General features: G+C 41.7%; 1 protein-coding gene across 1 annotated transcript in view; it reads left to right on the top strand.

Moving 5' to 3' along the window:
• The window catches only part of SEC13 (SEC13 homolog, nuclear pore and COPII coat complex component), a 43,480-nt gene that overhangs the window by 5,525 nt on the left and 17,652 nt on the right, over positions 1-20,303 (top strand). Inside the window, exons 4-7 of the mRNA XM_061128844.1 lie at positions 1,945-2,096; positions 2,529-2,662; positions 19,525-19,658; positions 20,019-20,142. Coding sequence (XP_060984827.1) covers positions 1,945-2,096; positions 2,529-2,662; positions 19,525-19,658; positions 20,019-20,142 — 544 coding nt within the window. The remainder of the gene's footprint in view (positions 1-1,944; positions 2,097-2,528; positions 2,663-19,524; positions 19,659-20,018; positions 20,143-20,303) is intronic.

The following is a 20,303-nucleotide window of genomic DNA, read 5'->3' as shown; positions in this document are numbered from 1 at the left end:
TCTTGAGGTCCTGGTTTTTTTTTTGTGGCCACACTCTGGTGTTTTCCCTCTCAGTTCACTACCTCAGATGGATGGGGTTCTTATCCAGGTCCCATGAATCTCCAAGGGTTCTGGGGGTAGAATTCAGGGGATGGTGAACTCGGAAAGGGAAAAAAGCACGTCTTTATTTTCAGTGATTCTGATATGTAGCATTTCCTTCAATTATGGCTATAGGCCAAGAACCACAGTAGTAGTATTCATGGTACCTAGCTGTCACTTTTTTTTTTTTAATATTTATTTGTCTTCACTGGGTCTTAGTTGCACCACTTAAGATCTTCTGTTTTGTTTAGACGTGCAGATCTTTAGTTGGGGCATGTGGGATCTAGTTCTCTGACCAGGGATTGAACCCAGGCCCCCGCAGTGAGAGCTCCAAGTCTTGGCCACTAGACCACCAGGAGAGTCCCTGACACCTGTCACTTTGTTACCAGTAGAAGTCACAGATGTTTTTTATATCACATTGCAGTTGCAGCTTTCTCAAAACAGCACTCATGCTCATCATTACTGTGAAATTAGAATGGTTATTAGACTTGCCACTGGAGTTTGTTACTTAATGTATTAACAAAGAAGCACATATATCACTAATAACATAAATTGTTCTTTAACTTTTTGAAGACTATTTCAGTACAACTGGGTTTCATTTATAGTCATCACTCTGTTTTATTCATTATCTTGAGAAGAGACCATAGCCTTGACCAGACTACACAGGAGAGGTTAAGAATCCCTGACAAGTGGGTACTCACTACATGTTTGTGAACGAATTAAAGAAAGCATGGCTAAGTTAGTAGCCATTTAGGAAGACGGGCCTAGAAATTCCGCTCTTCCTGGGGGTCAGGAGTTGAGTGACTAAGGAGCCCAGTGCCACCTTCCCCGCCCAGCGGCCCCTGGCTGAGCAGAGAGCTCACAGGGCCAGGCCTGGCTGCCAGTACTGGCTTGGACACAGTGTCTAGCAGAGAGCTCACAGGGCCAGGCCTGGCTGCCAGTACTGGCTTGGACACAGTGTCTATGTCACTCGGTCCTTCCTGCTCAAAGTACGTGAGAGATTGTAGGGTAAAAAAGTCATGCCCCCGTTCTTTGCTCCCTCAGTTAACGCTATGCTTGTTGTAGGATGACTGAGTCTCTGAGAGTTTCATTAGCAGCTCCTTTGTGGAGCCTGGGGCTGGACCATTGTCCCAGCTGAGGGAGATGGGCTCTTGAGTGTCCACAGCCCTGGGTGAATGGGTGAGCAGGGAGCAGCTCTCGGAGCTCACAGGCGTCGAACTTGTGTTTTTTCCTTTTCTCATGTGCCAAGCACTGTTCCAGGCTCTTAACTGAGTTATCACAGACATTTCCTTCATGACCACCATGTGAAAGAAGTCACATTGACATCTCTGTTAAGAGACAAAGCCAAAGAGAGGATACAGCCCTGACCTGAAGTCAGGCAGCTAGTGAGTGGGGAATGGGTGTGAGAGAGCCCATCCCATCCACTCTGTGCTGCCCACCTCTTGGGTGCTGGGCGCCCCCTCTTCTGAGGGACGGACCCAGTGCGGAGCCTGGCACAGGGCACATGCTCAGACAGTAGTTACCAGGTGAACGCACAGCGATGGGAAGAGAGAGACCTGCCTTCTGAAAAAGTTAAGAGTAGTGGAGAGTACTAAGATGAAACAGTTACTGCCTGCTCAAGAGCTCAACCTCCTCAGGGGCTCTGCTGGCTCAGGAAAGAGGGGCCGACTTGCTTTCAGCCTCAGGGTCCTCACTGTCCAGTGAAAGTCGCTTTTGGAGTGACGTTATTCAGCTCTGTCCCTTTTGAAATTCTTTGGCAGTTCTCTCCTGAGAAGCCATTTGCTTCTGTCCAAAGTAGTGGCCGGCAGAGTGCCCTGGGTTCCTTTTTTGCCCATTTGAACAGCCTCTGACCCTCTCGCCTTGCAGCCATGAGGGTCCCGTGTGGCAGGTGGCCTGGGCCCACCCCATGTATGGCAATATACTCGCATCCTGCTCCTACGACCGGAAGGTCATCATCTGGAAAGAGGAGAACGGCACGTGGGAGAAGACACATGAGCACACGGGACACGACTCCTCGGGTACAGTGCGGGCAGAGGGCGAGCGCGGAGGGCCAGCGGGAGGGTCGGTCCTGCCCGGGGCTCCCCGTTTGCCCCCCGGGCCTGGGCTGCTTTTCTGTCAGCCTGTCCATAGCGGAGGGGAGATCCTCAGCCCTAAAGCCAGTGCACAGCACAAGAAAAGCAAAGACAACATAGTGAGGTTGGTTGGTTGGTTTTTTCCTTTAAGGTTTATTCATTTTAAGTACTGGTCTTTGTTCTGAGATTATAAGGTAGGCTTTAGTTTATGATGATGATATTAATAGGTGATAGGTTTTTTGAAACTCAATTGACAAAATTACAACTTTCCCCATGGTGATCCCTACGATTTTTCTGGGTTTTTTTTTTTCCAGAAATTTAGTTAAACAGTAAGTCTCAGAAATGAAAGTGCTCACTGTGCCTCCTTCCTTCCTGCAGTAAACTCCGTGTGCTGGGCTCCCCACGACTATGGCCTCATCCTGGCCTGCGGCAGCTCGGATGGGGCCATCTCCCTGCTGACCTACACCGGGCTGGGCCAGTGGGAAGTAAAGAAGATCAACAATGCTCACACTGTAAGTCCACACCCTGCCTGCGGGTAGGGGGTGCTCTGCGAGCTCGCCACGTGTCCGCTGTTCACTCCTTAGAGAATGGCAGGAGCGGTGTCACTGCTGTGCACTGGGCCACGCGAGGGGTGCTGAGCAGACACAGTTGGGAGAGCAGATCTGAGCCTCTTTGCACTGAAGCCAGACAGAGGCTGCATCCAGGGAGGCCAGGCACCTGCCTCATGCAGTCCAGAGCAGTGCTGGCACTGGTTCCTTCAGGCCAGGGCGGGCCGGGGCACTGCAGGGTGGCAACGAGTAGCCTGCCTGCCGCCCTTGCTGTGCACACCGCAAGTTGTCATGGCCTGCAGTGACCACGGGGACCCCTGGACTGAGTGGTGTTACAGAAAGCATCGTAGGAAGTGGGTTCTCTGCTTCCTGTGTAAGGTTGCAACAGTCAAGAAAGCACTGTGAACAGTGGTGGGAGGGACTCACAGTTCTTGAGCCTCTAGGGTATGTCATGTAATCCTCACAGATGTTTGTGAATGAAAGGAAAAACTAACAAATGTACAGATGCATGAGGTCACCAGTACTGTTCTCATTTTATGAATAGATAAGTGAGGCTTAGATAACTGACTTAGAGGAGGTACTGTGCTGGGGTTAGAACACTGGAACCCGTGTACTTCTTGTCTACACAACCGTCCAGGCTTGATGGCCTCAGCACTTCCGAAAGCTACCCAGACAGAAGTCAGCAGCCCCAAGTCTAACCCTGTACTTTCTCAGTTCTCAGATTCTGGGACTCCACAGCCTGCCCAGCCTTCAAGGCCCCAAGAGCCTGTCTGTGGCTCTTGTTACTTGGGACCCTGTGACCCCCATCTGTTGACTAAGTTGTAATATTGAATAGGCCTAGAGGCTTCTGGAAAGATGGCAGGGAATGACATCACAGTGCTTGAGTCTTCCACATCTCTGCATAAAAACGAGCAGAGCAACTTAGGCAGCAAAACCAAAACTTCCTGAGCAGTAGTTAACAACAGAACTGGGTAAAAGGTATTTCCGTGAACTCCAAAGTACAAGTGAAGAGGGATGGCCCATCCACAACACCAAGACTGTGTGGTATTGGCATGCGAGCAAGAGGAGGAAGTAAGCGGTGAGCAGCGCCTTCCAGGGACACCTGCGGAGCACCCACAAAGAGCAGGAGGTGTTCGCTGGAAGCATAGCTGGCCACTTGGCCCATAGCCGCTGTCTGAACACAGGGATTTTGTACTTTTATTCGTAACATTTTAAACTCATAAAGTTCACCCTTTTAAAGCATAAAGAGTTCTGTAGTTTTTAGTTTACTCACAAAGTTGTACAACTCTCACCGTTAATACCCAAATAATTTTCATCACCTCAATAAGAAGCCCCATTAGCAGTCACTCTCCACCCCACCCTACCTCTAGCACTCAACAACCCTAATCTAACTTCTGTCTATGAATTTGCCTATTCTGGACATTGTCTGTAAATGGAATTATGCAGTACAGTCCACAGAAGACTGACTTCTTTGACTTAGCATGTTTTCAAGGTTTATCCAGGTTTCATCCAGATCATGGCATATATCACTGCTTTGTTCCTTTTTTATGACTGAATAATATTCCACTGTGTGAATATACACATTTTATTTTGCATTTATTTCATTTTTATTCATCAGCAGTTATTATGAATAACAGTCTTACAAACATTGGTGTATAAGTTTGTGAAAATTTTAATTTTCTTGGGTAACTACCTGGGTGTGGAACCGCCAAGCAAGGGAAGCTCTGTTTAATTTTTTGAAGTACTGCTAAACTATTATCCAAATTAACCACCATTTTACGTTCCTGCCAGCAGGGTATGAAGGTTTCAGTTTCTCCACATCCCTGCCAACACTGCTTTTCTTTTTATGATTGCCATCCCAGTGGGTGTAAAGTAGTACCTGCTTGTGGTTTTGATTTGCATTTCTCCAATGACTAATGGTGTTGGGCATCTTTTCACATGCTTACTGGTCATCTGTGTGTCTTTGGAGAACTGACTGGGGGAGTGGGCTTGCACTGTCTCGTCCAAATGAGTGCAGGGGACCCACCATAAGAAAGAGTAAAAAAGGGGGCTTGGGGAAATCTGGCCCTCACAACCCACAGGGCTTGCTTTCAGCAGTACCCCTCATGAGCAGAGGGACGCAGAGCCAGAGAGACACAGAATGAAGGGTTTAGACCAAAGTGGGCCAGAGGAACACAGCCTTGAAATCCCCAAAGCAAGTTTCACGTTTCTTAACACTACACAAAATCAGACTTCTGAACTTAGGAAGGCTTTCCTGAACCTCACCATCAGGAAAACTAATTTCACATAAAAATACCAGAAAAGTATTTGAAGTGAAATCACATACAGAATTTTCCTTTAGGAAACAAAGAATATGTAGAATAGCACCATTACAGACAGTGAAAGAAAGACATGCTGACAAAAATTGAATCAGTTGTCATCTATTTCAAGTCAAGCTAAAAAGACTTTTTTTTTTAATGACAAAAGACATAAAAAATAGCATAAATCAAAATTAGAAAAATTCAGAAAAAATGAAGTGACAGGACTCAAGAAAGAAATGTAAAATTATAAATAAAGACTAAATTTTAGAAGGAGTGTAAGAGCAAATAAACAACAGAATAATGCCTTAAGATAAATAATGTGAAAAGAAGGGGAAATCCCCCCAAGATGAAGCTATACATAGATTTTGACAAAAAGTGGAGACAGGCAAAGATCAAATGTGAATATTAGGAGTCCGGAAGAAATCAGAACAAATACTAAAAATTGATTAAAGAAAAACTACCTTAAAATTTAAGAACTCTCTTTGAAACTACATATTGAGAGAGTATACCTTATACTTAAGAATATCAACCCAGACTCACAAGCCAAAAGACCTCTAAGTATAGTAAAATTACTGGCTTTTAAAACAAATCCTTAAGGCATCTAGGCAAAAGGAGCCATGTGATTTAGAAGGGAAACAGATTATCATCAGTCTTTTCAACAGCAATGATCAGTGCAAGAGAAAATGGAGAACACGTTTGCAACACTCAAGGAAAGAATGTGTGAGCCAAGGATTTAACTTAGCGAAATTGACTTTCAAGTTCACACAGAGACTTAACGTACAAAAGTTTATAGCAGCTTTAATAGCCAAATATATAAGAAATAACCCAAAGGTGAATCAACAGGTGAATGGGCCAACAAACGGTAATCTAGTAGAAATGTTACCTAGCAATAAAAAGAAATGACTATTGATACAAGATAAATAGATTTTAAAATAACTGTGCCAAGTGGAAAAAAGTATCAGTCAAAAGGTACATACTCTGATTCCACATAGTATGGAAAAACAAACTTGAGTGACACCAGACCAGTGGTTGCTGAGCTAGGGGGGTGGGGGGCAGAGGTGGACTGCAAACTTAGAGATGATAGATGCGTTCATTCTCTTTTTTACCAATAACTTACTATTTTTTTAATCACTTTTTTTTTTATGGAGGTATTAACTAGTCACCAAGCTGTGCATCACATCCCCCATCATGTACTTACTTTACAACTGAAAATTTGTATCCATTCAGCCAGCCTGTGTCTTTTGGTTGGAGCATTTAATCTGTTTATGTTTACAGTAATTACTGATATGTATGTTCTTATTGCCATTTTGTTAATTGTTGTGGACTTGTTTTTGTAGGTCTTTTTTTCTCCTCTTCCTCTTTTGTTCTCTTGTGATTTGATGACTAACTTTAGTACTGTGTTTGCATTCCTTTTTCTTATTTATATTGTGTATCTACTGTAGATTTTCAGTTTGTGGTTACGATGAGGTTTTGATACAGTGGTCTGTATATAAATAAGATTGTTTTAAATTCCTGGTCTTTTAATTTTAAATGCATTTCCAATATTTTGCATTTGTACTCTCCTCACAATTGTTGATTTTGATACCATATTTCTGTGGATGATTTCCTACCTGTATTTTGTTTCCCTTTACCAGTGAGCTTTTCCATTCATAATTTTCTTGTTTCTAGTTGTGACCTTCTTTCACCCTGCCTAGAGAAATTCCTTTAACATTTGTTGCAAAGCTGGTCTGATGGTGCTGAATTCTCTCAGCTTTTGCTTGTCTGTAAATCTTGTGATTTCTCCTTTGAACCTAAATGAGAGCCTTGCTGGTTAGAGTGTTCTTGGATGCAGGTTCGTCCCTTCCATCACTTTAAATATGTTGTGCTGCTCCCTTTCGGCCTAAAGAGTTTCTGCTGAGAAACCAGCTGCTAACCTTATGGGAATTCCGTCGTATGCTATTTGTTGCTTTTCCCTTGTTGCTTTTGATATTTTCTCTTTGTCTTTACTTTTTGTCAATTTGATTGCTATGTGTCTCAGCATTTTCCCCCTTGGGTTATCCTCCCTGGGATTCTGGTTCCTGCACTTCAGTGACTATTTCCTTTCCCATATTACGGAAGTTTTCAACTATTATCTTTTCAAATATTTTCTCACATCCTTTCTCTTTTCCTTCTGGAACCCCTATAATGTGGATGTTTTGTGTTTAATGTTATGACAAAGGTCTTCCTTTCTTTTCAGTCTTTCTTCTTTATTCTTTTTCATGGCAGTGATTTCCACCATTCCATCTTGCAGCTCACTTATCCAGTCTTCTGCATTCCTCATTTTGCTACTGAGTCCTGCTAGTGTATTTTTCACTTTGGTTATTCTATTTTTCATCTCTCTTTGTTCTTTAGATTCTCTAGCTTCTTATTAAACATTTCTTGTGTCTTCTTAGTCTGTGCCTCCATTCTTTTTCCAAGATCTTAAAACATTTTTACTATCATTACCCTGAATTCTTTTTGGAGTAGATTGCCTGTCTGTACTTCACTTAGTTGTTCTTCTGGGGATTTATCATGTTTCTTCGTCTGGAGCATATCCTTCTGCTGTTTTATTATGTCTAACTTTCTGTAATTGTGGTTTCTGTGTGCAGGGTTGTGGTTCTTGCTTCTGCCGTCTGCCCCTGGTGGATGAGGCTGGTCTAAGAGACTTTTGCAGGCCTCTTGGTGGGAGGGACTCGTTCCTACCCACTGGTGGTTGGAGCTGGGTCTTGTTCCCCTGGTGGGCAGGGCCGGCTGTGGGCTCGGGAAGACTTTATAGGCAGCCTGTCTGCTGATAGGTAGGGTTGTATTCTTGCCCTGCTGGTTGTCTGGCCTGAGATGTCTCAGGATTGGAGCCTACAGGCTGTTATAACTGAAAGTTTGTACCTTTTGACCTCTTTCACCCATTTTGCTAATCCCTCATCACCACCGCTGGAAGCACCAACCTGTTGTTTGTATCTGTGAGCTTGGGGTTTTTTATTAGTGTTACATTTAAGTGAGATCATACAGTATTTGTCTTTCTCTTTCTTATTTCACTTAGCATGATGCCCTCAAGATCCATCCACGTTGCTGCAGATGGAAAGATTTCATTCTTATTTTTGGCTGAGTAATATTCTTCTCTGTGTGTGTGTACACACCTCACCTGTTTATCCATTTATCTGTTGATGGACACTTAACTTGCTTACATATCTTGGCTATTATAAATGCTACAGTTAGCATGGGGGTGGGGGTGCAGATATATTTAGAACTAATGGAGGGTTTCTTTGTTTTTTGGTATAAATAGCCAGAAGTGGAACTGCTGTATCTATCTGGTAGTTTTATTTTTAACTCTTTGAGAATCCTCCATACTGTGTTCCATAGTGGCTACACCAGTTTACACTGCCACCAACTGTGCACAGAGAGGTTCCCTTTTCTCTGCATGCTCGCCAACACTTGTGTGTTCAGTAGGGTGTGTTCTGACAGGTGTGAGGTGCTCTCCATTGTGGTTTTGATTTGCATTTCCCTGATGACTAGTGATGAGCATCTTTTCATGTACTTGTTGACCCATCTGTGTATCTTCTTTGGAAAACCATATATTGACATCCTCTGGCATTTTTGAGTTGAATTATTTGCTTTTTACTGTTGAGTTGTGTGAGTTCTTTTATATTTTGGATGTTGACCGCTTATTAGGTACACAATTTGCAAATATTTTTTCCCATTCCATACATTGCCTTTTCACTTTGTTGATGATTTCTCTTGCTGTACTTTTTGTTTGATGTAGTCCCTCTTGTCTATATTTTCTTATGTTGCCTTTGCTTTTGGAGTCAGGTCCAGAAAATCAACACCAAAATCAGTGCCAAGGAACTTAGTGCCTCAGTTTTTCTCTAGGAGTCTTATGGCTTCAGGTCTCACATTCTTTAATACGTTTTGAAGTCATTTTTATGTATGGTGTAAGATAGTGGTTCAGTTCCATTCTGACGTGGCCGTCAAGTTTTCCCAACCCTGTCTATTGGAGAGACTGTCCTTTTCCCACTGCATAGTCCTGGCTCCTTTGTCATAAATTAGTTGCCCACAGAGGCATGGGTTTATCTCTGGGTTCTCTATTCTGCTCCATTGGTCTGTGTGTCTGGTTGGGTTTTATGTCTTTATTTTGAGTTTACATTTTAGTAAGGATAGAAAGTAACAGGTACATAACTGAATGTAGACAGCAGCAGTGTTATAAATAATGTCTGTCTGTTTTTAATGCCAGTACCATACTGTTTTGGAGAAGGAAATGGCAGCCCACTCCAGCGTGCTTGCCTGGAGAATCCCATGGACAGAGGAGCCTGGTGGGCTACAGTCCATGGGGTCACAAGGAGTTGGATGTGACTGAGCACACTGTTTTGATCACTGCATTTTTGAATTAAGGGGTCTTTTGTGATTCCATACAGATTTTAGGATTGTTTGTTCTGTTTCTGTGAAAAACGGCATTGGAATTTTGATAGGAATTTCATCAGATCCATAGATTGCTGAGTAGAATTGACACTCCCAACAATACTCTTCCAATCCATCTGCACAGATATCTTTCATTTGTGTTGTCTTTAATTTCTCTCATCATTGTTCTCAGTGTACCAGTCTTTCACCTCATTGCTTAAATTTGTTCCTAGGTATTTTATTCTTTTTGATGCACTTGTGAATGGGTTGTTTTCACGGTGTCTTTTCTGATAGTTCATTATTGGTGTATGGAAATGTAAGAAATTTTTGTATATTGATTTTGTATCCTTCAGCTTTACTAAATTATTTTATTGCTAATAATTTTTTGGTGGAACTTGAGGATTTTCTGTATATAATATATCATTTCCAACTACTGACAGTTCTACTGTTTCCTTTCCAATTTAGATGCCTTTTATTTCTTTTTCTTGTCTGATTGCTCTCACTGGGACTTGTAATACTTTGATGCATAATAGTGGCAAGTATGGGCATCTTTGTCTTGTTCCTGATCTCAGAGAATAATGGTAGCTATAGGCTTGTCATGTATGGCCTTTATGTATGTTGAGGGACACACCTTCCATACCCATTTTGTGTAGAGTTTTATCATAAATGGGTGCTGAATTTTATCAAATGCTTCTTCTGCATCTATTGAGATGATTATGTGATTTTTTTCCCTTCATTTTGTTAATCTGGTGTAAACACCTGGATTGATTTGTGACTGTAAACCAGCCTTGAACTTGGTTTGCTGATTATTTTGTTGAGGATTTTATCATCTATATTCACAGTTAGCGGTCTAATTAGATTTTCTGTTTCTTCATGATTCAGTCTTGCAATACTCTGTGTTTCTAGGAATGTATCCATTACTTCTGTGTTGCCATTTGTTTGCATATTATTTTTCTTAGTATACTCTGATGAGCTTTTGTATTTCTGTGGTGTCAGTTACCCCTCTTTCATTTATCAAGTGAAATTTGAGCCCTCTTTTTTTTCTTGGTGAGTATAGCTAAAGGTTTGTCTCTTTTATTTATAGTTTCAAAGAGCCACCTCTTAGTTTCATTTATCTTTCTATCGTCTTTTTAGTCTCTACTTCATTTATTTCTACTCTGATTCTTGTTACTGCCTTCCTTCCACTGAGTTTGGTCTTCATTTGCTGTTCTTTTTCTGGTATCTTGAGGTGTAAAGTTAGGGGGTTTTGAGGTTTTTTTTTCCTTTAGGTATTCATCGCTGTGAGTGAACATCCCTCTTAGAACTGCTTTTAATGCATTCCATGAATTTTGGTGTGTTGTATTTCTGTTTTCATTTGTCTGATGGTGTTTTTGTTATTACTCTTGATATCTTTGTTAACCCGTTGGCTGTTCAGTAGCATGTTGTTTATTCTTCACATATTTGTGGATTTTCCAGTTTTCTCCTTCTTATTAATTTCTAGTTTCATATCATTGTAGTCAGAAAAGATGCTTAATAGGACTTTAGTTCAGTTGCTCAGTCATTTCCGGCTCTTTGTGACCCATGGACTGCAGCACGCCAGGCTTCCCTGTCCTTCACCAAGTCCTGGAACTTGCTCAAACTCATGTCCATCGAGTCGGTGACGCCATCCAACCATCTCGTCCTCTGTCATCCCCTTCACCTCCTGCCTTCGGTCTTTCAGGGTCTTTTCCAGTGAATCAGTTCTTCACATCAGGTGGCCAAAGCATTGGAGCTTCAGCATCAGTTCTTCCAATGAATATTCAGGACTGATTTCCTTTAGGATTGACTGATTTGATCTCCTTGCTGTCCAAGGGACTCTCAAGAGTCTTCTCCAACACCACAGTTCAAAAGCATCAATTCCTCTTCAGTCAGCTTTATTTATGGCCCAACTCTCACATCCAAACATGACTACTTGAAAAACCATAGCTTTGACTAGACAGACCTTTGTCTGCAAAGTAATGTCTCTGCTTCTTAACATGCTGTCTGGATTTGTCATAGCTTTTCTTCCAAGGAGCAAACGTCTTTTAACCTCATGACTGCAGTCACCATCTGCAGTGATTTTGAAGCCTAAGAAAAGACAGTCTGTCACTGGTTCCTTTGTTGCCCCATCAATTTGCCGTGAATTGATGGGACAGGATGCCGTGATCTTAGTTTTCTGAATGTTGAGTTTTAAGCCAGCTTTTTCACTCTCCTGTTCACTTTTATCAAGAGGTTCTTTAATTCCTCTTCACTTTCTGCCGTAAAGGTGGTGTCATCCCCATATCTGAGGTTATTGATATTTCTCCCGGCAAGCTTGATTCCAGCTTGTGCTTCATCCAGCCCAGCATTTCACATGATGTACTCTGCATGTAAGTTAAATAAGCAGGGTGATGGTATACAGCCTGGACATACTCCTTTCCCTATTTGGAACCAGTCTGATGTTCAATGTCCAGTTCTAACTGTTGCTTCTTGACCTGCATACAGATTTCTTAGGAGGCTGGTAAGGTGGTCTGGTATTCCCATATCTTGAAGAATTTACCAGTTTGCTGTGATCCACACAGTCAAAGCCTTTGGCATAGTCAATAAACCAGAGGTTTTTCTGGAATTCTCTTGCTTTTTCTGTGATCCAGCTGGTGTTGGCAATTTGATTTCTGGTTCCTCTGCCTTTTCTAAATCCAGCTTGGACATCTGGAAGTTCTCATTTCGTGTACTGTTGAATTTTGAGCATTACTTTGCTAGCGTGTGAGATGAGTGCAATTGTGCGGTAGTTTGAACATTCTTTGGCATTGCCTTTCTTTGGGATTGGAATGAAAACTGACCTTTTCCAGTCCTGTGTCCACTGCTAAGTTTTCCAAATTTGCTGGCATATTGAGTGCAGCACTTTCACAGCATCATCTTCTAGGATTTGAAATAGCTCAGCTGGAATTCCATCACCTCCGCTAGCTTTGTTTGTAGTGATGCTTCCTAAGGCCCACTTAGGTGAGTGATCATACCATCATGGTTATATGGGTCATTAAGATCTTTTTTGAATAGTTCTTCTGTGTATTCTTGGCTCCTCTCCTTAATATCTTCTGCTTCTGTTAGGTCCATACTGTTTTTGTCCTTAATTGTTCCCATCTTTGCATGAAATTTTCCTTTGGTTTTTCTAATTTTCTTGAAGAAATCTCTAGTCTTTCCCATTCTATTGTTTTTCTCTACTTCTTTGCATTGTTCACTTAGGAAGGCTTTGTTATTTCTCTTTGCTGTTCTTTGGAGCTCTGCATTCAAATGGGTATATCTTTTCTTTGCTCATTTGCCTTTCACTTCTCTTCTTTTCTCAGCTTTTGTAAGGCCTCCTTAGACAACCATTTTGACACTTTTCTTTCCTTTTTCTTGGGAATGTCACGAACCTCCATCGATAGTTCTTCAGGCACTCTTACCTATCAGATCTAATCCCTTGAATCTATGTCACTTCCACTGTAGAATCATAAGGGGTTTAACTTAGGTCGTACCTGAATGGTTTAGCTTAACTTCCTTGAAGTTAAGCCCAAATTGCGCAACAAAGAGTTCATGATCTGAGCCACATTCAGGTCCCGGTCTTATTTTTGCTGACTATATAGAGCTTCTCCATCTTTGGATGCAAAGAACATAATCAGTCTGATTTTGGTATTGACCACCTGGTGACGTCCATGTGTAGAGTCGTCTCTTGTGTTGTTGGAAGAGGGTATTTGCTATGACCAGTGCAATCTCTTGGCAAAACTCTGTAGCCTTTGCCCTACTTCATTTTGCACTGCAAGGCCAAACTTGCCTGTTACTCCAGGTATCTCTTAACTTCCTACTTTTGCATTCCAGTCCCCTATGATAAAGAGGACATCTTTTTTTGGTGTTAGTTCTAGAAGATCTTGTAGGTCATCATAGAACCGTTCAACTTCAGCTTCTTCAGTGTTACTGGTCGGGGCATAGACTTGGATTACTGTGATATTGAATGGTTTGCCTTGGAAACGGACAGAGATCATTCTGTCGTTTTTGAGATTGCACCCAAGGTCTGCATTTCAGACTCTTTTGTTAACTATGAGGGCTACTCTGTTTCTTCTAAGGGAGCCTTGCCCACATCTGAGTTAAATTCGCCTATTTTGGTCCATTTTAGTTCACTGATTCCTAAAATGTCAGTGGTCACTCTTGCCATCTCCTGTTTGACCACTTCTAATTTACCTTGATTTATGGACCTAATATTCCAGATTCCTATGCAGTATTGTTTTTACAGCATTGAACTTTACTTCCATCCCCAGTCACATCCACAACTGGGTGTTGTTTTTGCTTTGGCTCTGTCTCTTCATTCTTTCTGGAGCTATTTCTCCACTCTTCTCCAGTAGCATACTGGGCACCTACTGACCTGGGGAGTTCATCTTTCAGTGTCATATCTTTTTGCCTTTTCATTCTGTTTATGGGGTTCTCAAGGCAAGAATACTGAAGTGGTTTGCCATTCCCTTCTCCAGTCTACCACATTTTGTCAGAACTCCATCCTGACCTGTCCATTTTGGGTGGCCCTACACAGTATGGCTCATAGTTTCATTGAGTTAGACAAGGCTGTCATCCTTGTGATCAGTTTGCTTAGTTTTCTGTGATTGTGGTTTTCATTCTGTCTGCCTTCTGATGGATAAGGATAGGAGGCTTATGGAAGCTTCCTGATGGGAGGGACTGGATGTGGGGGAATCTGGGTCTAGTTCTGCTGTGTGGGGCTGTGCTTAGTATATCTTTAATCCAATTTTCTGTTGATGGGCAGGGCTGTGTTCCCTCCCTGTTGCTTGGACTGAGGCCAAACTATGGTTGCAAACAGTGGTGGTAATGGCAACCTCCTTCAAAAGAACTTACGCCAGCATTGTTGTATTCGGTGCCCCTGACCCCGCGGCGGGCCACTGTCAACCCATGCCTCCACCAGAGACTCCTGGACTTCAGTCATCTTAAATTTATTAAGACTTTTTTGTGGCCTAACATAAGATCTGTACTGGATAATGTTCCATGTGCACTTGAGAAGAATGTATCCAGGCATACTACAGAGATGGTAGTTTGGTTCCAGACCACCACAGTAAAACAAATATCACAATAAAAGGATTTTATTGTGAATTTTTGGATTCCCAGTGCATGTAAAAGTTATATGTAAACTATGCTAGTCTACTAAGTATGCAATAATAGCATTATGTCTAAAACAGTGTACATACTTTAAAAAACACTTCATTGCTAAAAAAAAAACTAACCATCATATGAGCCTTAAGCAAGTCATAAATAACATCAGCATTAGTAACATCAAAGATCACTCAGCACAATGTAATAATTAAAATGTTCGAAATATTGCAAGAATTACCAAAGTGTGACCAATGTAATAATGAAAAAGTTTGAAATATTGCAAGAATTACCAAAGTGTGACACATAGATGAGAAGTGGGTAAATGCTGTTGGGAAAATGGCTCCAGTTGAATTGCTCTACGTAGGGTTGCCACAGCTTTCAGTTTGTGAAGAACTCAAGTATTAAGCACAATGAAACAAGATAAAATAAAGTGAGACAGGCCTGTATTCTGCTGCTTTGGGTGGAACATTCTCTATATCTCTGTAAAGTTCCTCTGGTCTAATGTGTCCCGTAAGGCCATTTTCTGTCTGGATGATCTAGCCATTGACATAACCCTACTGTTACTGTAATGCTGCCTATATCTCCCTTCAAGTCTGTTAATACTTGCTTTATATATTTTGGTTCTCCTATGTTGAGTGCATAAATGTTTACAAATGTTATATCATCTTTTTGGATTGACTCCCTTGTCATTATCTAATGCCCTTGTTTGTCTTTTAGTGCAGCCTCTGTGTTAAAGTCTGTTTTGTCTGATACAGATAGCACTACCCCAGCTCTTTTGCTTTCCATTTGCATGGAACATCTTTTTCCATCCCTTCTTTTTCAGTCTTTGTCCTTAAGTCTGGAGTGAGTCTCTTATAGGTAGCATATGGATGATCTTGTTTTTTTCTCCTGTCAGCCATCCTTCCATGTCTTTTAATTGGAAAATTTAGTTCACTTACATTTAAAGTAATTATTGATAGGTATGTACTTAATGCTGTGTTACTGTTTTTTTGTGGCTTTTAAACTTCTTTAGCTCTCTTTGTAGTTTGATGACCCTTATCCTTGGGCTTCCATGGTAACTCGGACGGTAAAGAATCCACCCACAATGCAGGAGACCCAGGTTTAATCCCTGGGTCAGGAAGATCCTCTAGAGAAGGGAATGGCTACCCACTCCAGTTTTCTTGCCTGGAGAATTCCATGAACAGAGGAGCCTGGTGGGCTACAGTCCATGGGGTCACAAAGAGTCGGACACAACTGAATAATTAACACTGTCACTTTCATGTTTAGATTACTTTATCATTATCTTTTGTATATCTACTATATAGATTTTTGCTTTGTCATTACTATGAAGTTTATATATAACAGTTCATATTAATAACAGTCTGTTTTAAGTTGATGACTTAAATTTGTACCCATTCTAAAGCTCTATATTTTTACCCTCCCCCACCCACTTTTTGTTTGATGTAACATTTTACATCTTTTTGTGTATCTTTTTAACTAATTACTGTAGTCACAGATTTTTATTACTTTTTTAACCTTCATAATAGCATTGTAAGCAATCCACTACTTTTAATATATATTTATATTATGAGCATAAAACATGGAAGATTTATACTTATATGTTTTCTTGTTACTAATTAGCACCCTTTCTTTTCAGTTTAAAAAAGTCCCTTTAACATTTCTTGTAAGGCCGGTTTAGTGGTGATGAAATCCTTTCACTTTTGCTTGTGTGGAAAACCATCTTTCCTTTAATTCTGAACAGTAACTTTGCAAGGTAGAGGAAGGGTTGGAAGGGTTTTTTTCTTTCAGCACTTTGAGATTCATTTGATATCTTGATTGTAGTGATGGCTTTACAGGATATGCTGGTGTCAAAGTTAGTCAGCTTGTGCAGTTTATGTGCTGTTAACATCAGTTAGATCTCAAAGCTGTCTTTACAATTTGGAGTGTAAAGAATGCAGACTGTTACCAGTATGCAAAAACCCAAGGACTGTTGTTTCCATGAGCCCTTCCTGAGGTATCTACTGGAGAATACGTTTTAGACCACAAAAATGGCTAGAAAGACATCCATATAAATACATAGTTAGTTGTAAAGAACTTAAGACTGACTGAGTCCTGGTCATATGCTCAGCAAACTGTTAAAAAATGGTGTGCAGCACAAGCAGCTGGAGATCTAGACTTCTTAATGTTGGTACCATACATACAAACCCCCCCCCCCCAAAAAAAAAAAAAAACTATGGGAGAATGGTGTTGTTAAGTTGCTGAGTCATGTCTGACTCTTTGCAACCCCATGGACTGATGCAAATACTACTAGTTATCATATTGATGGTATTATTATTCTGAGGCTGTTCTGCTGTGTGTTAAATGAAATAAAGTGAATAATCATCTATCAGTGAATATCCTTAGCACCAGAAGTACACTTGAAATAGTTTCTCACTGAAAAAATCCAGAGCTCTTCAGGAAATGGACGATCCCAGGTTTTGAGGCAGGAAAGGAACAATCATCTTGTTATACCAGATAGAAAAGAAATCAGTGACAGACATACTAAGGTTATATCAAAGGAGCCACCTTGAACAGGCTCACAGTGCCAAAGACGGGCAGTTTCAGTGTAAAAAGTCAGAATGATTGCAATGAACTGGAACCTATCAAATACGCTTAAATCCATGCCTTCATCCTGACACTTATTTAGTAAAGAAGAATCAGTCATCTTTGAAGAAAGACAAGAAACTGGTTCAGAAGGGATTAAGTATTTATCCTGACTTTCCTACCTGATCTGTACCCCTGTGGGGAAGCAAATATTAATGAATGAAATTGCCCCTCCGTAGAGTATTCCCTGTAATAAATGACAAAGGAATAGAATGATAGTATCACCATTTTGTAATGCCCAGTGAATTAAAAGAGGCATAAATTATTGACATGGTAATAACATATGAAGAGAGACAGTCTTAAGATCATATGCCTCCTGCTGAAGGAACACACCATACCCTGTATGGCGTATTTTCCTCTTGGCAGAAGGAACGAACCCAAATCTGATCAGTAAGATCACAGGGGGGAAATCTATAAATGAGAGATGCAAGAAACATAAAAAAATGTTTTTACTCACACTGGTCAGAATCAGTCAGTTCAGTTGCTCAGTCGTGTCCGACTCTGCAACCCCATGAACCGCAGCACACCAGGCCTCCCTGTCCATCACCAACTCCTGGAGTTTACCAAAACTCATGTCCATTGAGTCAGTGATGCCATCTAACCATCTCATCTTCTGTCGTCCCCTTCTCCTCCTGCCTTCAATCTTTCCCAGCATCAGGGTCTTTTCAAATGAGTCAGCTCTTTGCATCAGGTGGCCAAAATACTGGAGTTTTGGCTTCAAAATCAGTCCTTCCAATGAACACCCAGGACTGATTTCCTTGAGGATGGACTGGTTGGATCTCCTTGCCGTCCAAGGGAGTCTCAAGAGTCTTTAATACCACAGTTCAAAAGCATCATTTCTTCTGCGCTCAGCTTTCTTTATAATCCAACTCTCACATCCATCCATACATGACCACTGGGAAAACCATAGCCTTGACTAGATGGACCTTTGTTGACAAAGTAATGTCTCTGGTTTTTAATATGCTGTCTAGGTTGGTCACAACTGAATAAAATCATCAAAAAATCTACAAAAAAATAAATGCTAGGGAGGATGTGGACAAAAGGAAAGAAACATCCTACACTGTTGGTGGGAATGCAAATTGATGCAGCCAGTATGGAAAACAATGTGGAAACTCCTTTAAAAACTAAAAATAGAGCTACCATACGTGGGATACACATATGGGATATATGTCCCATTCCTGGGCATATATCCAGAAAAAGTGAAAACTCTAATCTGAAAAGATACACACACCTCATTGCTCATGGCAGCACTGTATTAGCCAAGACATGGAAACAACCCGAATGTCCATCGGGAGAGGAATGGATAAAGGTGATGTGGTGCATACATATACAGTGGGGTGTTACTCAGCCATAAAAAGAACAGAATGATGCCATTTGCATTGGATGGACCTAGACATTATTATAAAAATGAAGTCAGAGAAAGACAAATATCATATGATATCTCTTACATGTGGGATCTTAAAAATTGATGTAAAACACAGCCTCACAGACATAGAAAGCAAACTTATGGGACTTCCCTGGCGGTCCACTGGTTAAGACTGTGCTCCCAGTCCAGGGGGCAAGGGTTTGATCTCTGGTTGGGGAACTGAGATCCCATATGTGGCACAGCGTGACCAGAAAAAGGAAAACAAACTTATGGTTACTAAAGGGAAAAGGGGGAGGGAGGATAAATTAGGAATTTGTGATTAACAAGTACACACTACTATATAAAAATAATAACCAACAAGGAATTACTCTATAGCACAGGGAACTCTTTTCAGTATAATATTGATAACTTAAAATGGACAAAAATCTGAAAAAACGTGTCCCTCTGCTCTACACCTGAAACTAACACAAGTCTTGCAAATCAACTGTATTTCAATAAAAAAGAGAATACTGCAATCAAGAAATACATGTATATTTTTTAATGGCACAACTAAACTGGTGCCTCGGAATGCACATTTGGGTGACAAAGGTGCTAAAATAAATAGAAATCAGAATAATGTTTACTTATGGGGAAGAGGAGCTGTGATTCAAGTCGGACATAAATGACAGGGCTTCTTGGGTAAATGGTCATTTTATTTTTTGAGCTGGGAGTGATTACAGGAGTACTTCAGAGTAATTCATGAAACCATGTATTTACTTTGTGTGGTTTTCTGAAATCTGTGCCCTCCCTTCATATATTTGGAATGTGTTTTTTAAATTTCCTGAGAGTCCCTGCTTCCTACTTTAAATGCATGTTGCTGAAAAAGATATGCACCGTAAGGAATCCTTGAAGGAGAGTTCTGGGTGGCTAATCCTTAGTTCATTAAAAGAGCTGACCTGCATAATCCAGTCCTGAAAACTGGAGAGGAGATAATTGCCAACCTTGGGTCTGCAGAAGCAGTGTCCTGTTGCCGGGCCAGGGGGCAGAGTTGGCACGAGTCCCTCTCCTTACAGATTGGCTGCAATGCAGTCAGCTGGGCGCCTGCTGTCGTGCCTGGGAGCCTCATAGACCAGCCATCTGGGCAGAAGCCCAACTACATCAAGAAGTTTGCATCAGGAGGCTGTGACAACCTCATCAAGCTGTGGAAGTAAGCGGGGTTGGGGAACTTCTTAAGGGGAATCTTCTACCCTGTCTACTGTCTACCATGACTCAACCTCAGTTCACCAGAAACAGAATCACCTTTTCCCCTTCTGCCCACTGAATACTGTCTTCAGTCTGTCAGAAGACATCCTTTATTTAAAAAAAAGTCAAAAACTTGCCCTTTTCACGGGCGCTTTGACTCTTCCTAAATGCTATCATTTGACTCAACAAATGCTACCAGAAAGATGGAGTAGCTTCTCCACCCCTGTGGAGCCTCTGGGGTGGGGAGGGGGTGGGGTGGGAGGGAGGTGAGGGAGCGGCACCTGGGCTCTGCCTGCTGAATTCTCCCTCCCGTCTCTCCTGCTAGGGAGGAGGAGGATGGCCAGTGGAAGGAAGAGCAGAAGCTGGAGGCCCACAGTGACTGGGTCCGAGATGTGGCCTGGGCCCCCTCCATCGGCCTGCCTACCAGCACCATTGCCAGCTGCTCTCAGGTCAGCTCAGGCCCACGCAGGCATCCCACGTTGGTTACTCTCAGGAAGGCCCGTCAGCCCTCACAGTCCCCGGGGGGAGTCTGTGGAGGGCGGGAGGCTGGCACCTGTGGACCACTGCGAATAAGAGAGCTTCTGGAGCCCACTCATCTCTCAGTGAGATC

The sequence above is a fragment of the Dama dama genome, chromosome 24 (genome assembly GCF_033118175.1).
Source record: "Dama dama isolate Ldn47 chromosome 24, ASM3311817v1, whole genome shotgun sequence".
Lineage (NCBI taxonomy): Eukaryota > Metazoa > Chordata > Mammalia > Artiodactyla > Cervidae > Dama > Dama dama.
This window is presented reverse-complemented; position numbering and strand designations above follow the sequence as displayed.